Here is a 4,817-nt window from a genome sequence, read left to right on the forward strand (position 1 = left end):
AGTGCTTATTTACAATACTTATCACACAGTAATTTCTCAGTAAATAGAACATATTCTTTTAATTATAAGGAACATGGATTAGAAAGAGATAGGGGTTACAGGGAGCAAAAGTCCCACTTTGGATTTTGTGAGTTTTCGTTCACATCACACAAATTATCTGTAGGAGTCCAGAAAATAACAGCTGACATTTATGAAGTACATACCATGCATCAGATTTTATTATAAATGTATTCTAATCATTTTAGCTATATATGGTAGGGATTATTATTATCCCCATGTTATAGGTTAAACAGCTGAAGACCTGAGAGGTCAGGACACTTACCCAAGCTCATACTGTCATAGGCTGGAAAGCCAGTGTTAAATGATGAAGATCTCACCTCAGAAGTTCTGCTCTTGATCATCATGATGCTGCCACCACAGCTAAGACTTATGGAGACGGTCAAGACAGGTGCATGGGGAGTACATTCAGTATTAAACTTGATTTTGAACTTAGTGATAGTGATAACAAGGTGTTAGAGTGTTTTCCATGCTTAAGGGACTGAAAGCATAAGAGAAATATGTGGTTTTCTTCCAACTATATATCATTGAGCCAAACATTTCTTCACATGTAGCAAATAAATTGTGCATTAAAATTCTCTCTGAATTGTGTATCCAGTGGATACTGAGTATAAATTGCGCACTAGCAGAGAAACATAAGGAGAGTCAGAGGAGTCCTCCAAACAATGTGGCAGTTGCATGTTAAAATGCAAAACAAAACAACAGAAACCCATGTAAAATACAAGTTACAGATAGATTAACAAAGCCTGGGTATAGAGCCCAGATTAGTTGTTACATATTGACATTTTATCATGTCCAAATCTTCAAGAAAAGACATGAAGCAAATGATTATATTTAAATATTCACCTTTGAAATACAGAAGAAATCTTAGCTGTAAGAAGAAATCATACGTTTGTTGAATCACAATACATTGTGGGTCAAGTCTAATTACATGAGAAAATTCAGTCTTGGATATAGATTAAAAATGTGAAATCAAAGATGAAAATGGGATTGTAGAACAATTTTTAAAATGTGTTTAAAATCTATCACAAAACTGCTAGAACAGTAAACAATTGAGTAGCCAAGCCCACCAGAGGATTAGCAATATCAGTTACTACTTTACAGAAAAAACTGCATGTGAATTAATTTCTAGTAGTCATTCTTTAGTGCTGTCTGGCTTTACCACTTTATTCAAATAATATCTTTAAATTTCATATGAAATTAATAAAATTCAGTAATTAGAGATGAAAAACCACACAATCACAGCCTTCATCTTATTGGGACTGACAGATGACCCTCAACTTCAGATTCCCATTTTTGTTTTTCTGTTTCTCACTTACATGTTGAGCATAACTGGGAATCTAACCGTCATATCTCTCACTTTAGTGGATTCCCACCTTCAAACACCCATGTACTATTTCCTACAAAATTTTGCCTTATTAGAAATTTCATTTACATCTGCTTGTATCCCTAGATATTTGTACAACATAGCAACAGGTGACAGGTCAATTACATTTAATATGTGTATTATTCAAGCATTTTTTACTGATGTCTTTGGAGTAACAGAGTTTTTTCTCCTGGCCACCATGTCCTATGACCGCTACGTGGCCATCTGCAAACCCCTGCATTATGTGACCATCATGAACAGCAGAGTCTGCAAGAGGCTTGTCCTCTGCTGTTGGATGTCTGGCTTGTTGATCATACTACCAGTACTTATTCTTTTTCTAAATTTGAAATTCTGTGATTCAAATGTCATTGATTATTACGTCTGTGATGCATCTCCTATCTTGAAGATTTCATGCTCAGACACATGGCTCATAGAGCAGTTGGTTATTGTCTGTGCTGTGCTGACCTTCATTCTGACCCTTGTGTGTGTTGTTCTGTCCTACGTTTACATCATCAAAACCATTCTAAGATTCCCCTCTGCCCAGCAAAGAAAAAGAGCTTTTTCTACCTGTTCTTCTCACATGATTGTGGTTTCCATCACCTATGGGAGCTGTATCTTCATCTATGTCAAACCTTCAGCAAAGGAGTCAGTGGCTATTAATAAGGGTGTGACAGTGCTAATAACATCCATTGCTCCAATGCTGAACCCATTCATTTACACTCTGAGAAACAAACAAGTGAGACAAGCCTTCAGTGATTCTTTGAAAAAACTTGCACTGATCTCCAAGAAGTAAGAGAATGTTCAAGTCCAGAAATAAAATAGCAAGCCAAATATAAACCATTAAGCTCTAAATCTGTCTCTTTGTGATCTGATCTCTAGTCAGGTTAATTTTCTTAAATATTTATTGCACCCAGAATGAACACCCTCCACCCCATAAGTTCACTCCTTTAATCCCCCTGCAAACAAACCTCTTCCAGGATAATATCCCAATCAGAAGACATGATAATAATTTTCTAGTAAAAATAATCCTGATTTTACTCTAATCTAGCAAACAAAGTTGAAGTGAAGAAAAAAATTTAAGTGCGAGTCAAGGAAATAAATAGCTTATTATATTTTCTTGGACTTGCAAAAATGATTTAAAGTGCTCTTCCAATCTTCCAATGTAAATGTTGCTGAAATTCTTAACTGGTTAAAATGTATTGAGTGCTTAGTTCTTAGCCGGTCATGATCCGGGGATATTTTTAATTGGTAATATCCCTAAACCTATTTAGCTCACTAGTAATCCTATACTACTAAAAATTTTTTTAAATCACCATTAGCAAGAAGTAACATGATTCTATTGAAAAAGAAAATAAAAACAAATACAAGTCCAAATAAATGCCATCGTAAGTGGCAGCGGAATTTGATATCTAGGACCTTGCAGTTTATTCATAAATAAATGAAGACACACACACAATCACACACATACACACACACACACACACACAATGTTGAAATTTTAAAATGAAAATTCACAGATTATACATAATAAATATCTTAAATAGGTGAAAGGAAAAGCTCTTTCCTAGATGAATATGATATTATAAGTACAATGTCAAAATATTAATTTCAGTTGAGAAATTATAAGCTATTGATATTGTCAGAAGTATTCAATTGTCAAAATAAAATATGGATAGCCAAACTCAAAATGTAGCCAAATTAAGCAATAAATTTTTGAGTATCATGAAAACAAAAAATTTTTCTTAAAAAAATCAAAGAAACCAGGCACTTCCCTGGTGGTCCAGTGGTTAAGAATCCACCTTCCAATGCAGGGGACACAGGTCCCATCCCTGGTTGGGGAAATAAGATCCCACATGCGGCGGGGCAGCGAAGCCCACGCTCCATACCTACTGAACTCATGCGCTCTAGAGCCCTTACACCACAACTAGCATGCCCACACACCGAAACTACTGAGCCTGCACGACCTAAAGCCCATGCACCACAACTAGAGAGATGCCCACACGCCACAACAAAAGATCCCACATGCTGCAACGAAGATCCCAGGTGCTGCAACTGAGAGCTGATGCAGCCAAATAAATAAATAAATATTTTTAAAAAATCAAGGAAACCAAACCAGCAATATACATGGAAGTCTAAGGTAATTGAAAAGGAAGTTCAAATGAAAAGTTACAATTAAAGTAATAATTTTTTTCAAGAAATAAATGGCTTATAGATTAGAGGACTGCAAAACGTCTGTCAGTTTTTCTCAGAGTTCATAAAACTGCTAAATAATTTTTCATACTAAGTTTTCTGCAATCTTTCTGGGATGCAGGCCTCATGGCCATCCTTTGGACTTTCTCTTGGTATCTCTAGGATTTTGCATTTGTTGTTGACTCTGTAAAAAAAAAAAAAGTTCTTTCCCTCATTCTTCCATTATACTTCTATTTTTCATTCAGGTCTCAATTTACATTTCATTTCCACTTAAAGTCTGTTTCTTCTCCCCCACACCCACCACCACCACACAAACATACAAACCAGGTCTGAAGACACTCTCTATTCAACCTGCTGTTTTGACCTAAGCTTCCTCTTCTATAGCACCAATTTCACTAAAACTTTTTTTATATTGCATGTCTAAAATCTGCCATGAAGACAAAAAATTTATATATAATTCATGTATATAAAAGCAGTAAACAAACTATACCAAATATATTACCTTCAAATACATTAAATGGAAAAGTCGCACAACTCCTGCTAAAAAAGAATTATTAAAGAAAAATGCCAGTCTCTTACATGGAAAAATAATTGTAAGATTATCAAATGGGTGAGGCTCCAGATTAAGGTGTTAGATTAGGAAGATCCGAGCTCCCCTCCTCCCATGAACATATCAAAACCACAGCTATGCATGGAATAATTACCCCTGAGAATGACCTTAAGACCAGCAGAACAGATTTTCTACAACCAAAAATATAAAGAAAAAGCCACATCAAGACGGGTGGGAGGGGCAGAAATGCAGTCCAGTCAGAACCCACACCCCTGGTGCAGTGACCCACAAGCTGTCCCTCCTTCAGGAACACCTGCAGGAGGGATATCACAACTGCTGAGGTTCTCACCAAGGAGCAAGCGGTCTGGAACCCCCCTGTCAAGCTCCCCAGCACTGGGGACCTGCACCAGAAAGAGGAACCCCATAACATCTAGCTTTGAAAACCAACAGGGCTTACATTTGGGAAAGCCAGAGGACTCTGGAAAACCAAGACTCCGCTCTTGAAGGGCTTTTGCACAAACTCACTCACTCTAAGTTCCAGTGCAGAGGCAGCAGCTTGAAAAGCACCTGATTCATACAAGGAGATTCACTGACTAATATTAGGGCATGTACCAGAGGGGCAGGGATCTGGTGGAAATTTCTCCAGTATGGAAG

General features: G+C 36.9%; 1 protein-coding gene across 1 annotated transcript; it reads left to right on the plus strand.

The window, feature by feature from the left end:
* Nucleotides 1–1,280: 1,280 nt before the first annotated feature.
* Nucleotides 1,281–2,216, plus strand: LOC130833314 (olfactory receptor 6C2-like). The gene has a single exon (XM_057702812.1). It carries the CDS (start codon nucleotides 1,281–1,283, stop codon nucleotides 2,214–2,216), a length of 936 nt encoding a protein of 311 aa, XP_057558795.1.
* Nucleotides 2,217–4,817: the final 2,601 nt, after the last annotated feature.

The sequence above is a fragment of the Hippopotamus amphibius genome, chromosome 12 (genome assembly GCF_030028045.1).
Source record: "Hippopotamus amphibius kiboko isolate mHipAmp2 chromosome 12, mHipAmp2.hap2, whole genome shotgun sequence".
Classification (NCBI taxonomy): domain Eukaryota; kingdom Metazoa; phylum Chordata; class Mammalia; order Artiodactyla; family Hippopotamidae; genus Hippopotamus; species Hippopotamus amphibius.

What these genes read in the sequence shown, in the direction of transcription:
- LOC130833314 (XM_057702812.1), top strand. Translation starts at nt 1,281, where the DNA reads ATGAAAAACCACACAATCACAGCCTTCATCTTATTGGGACTGACAGAT.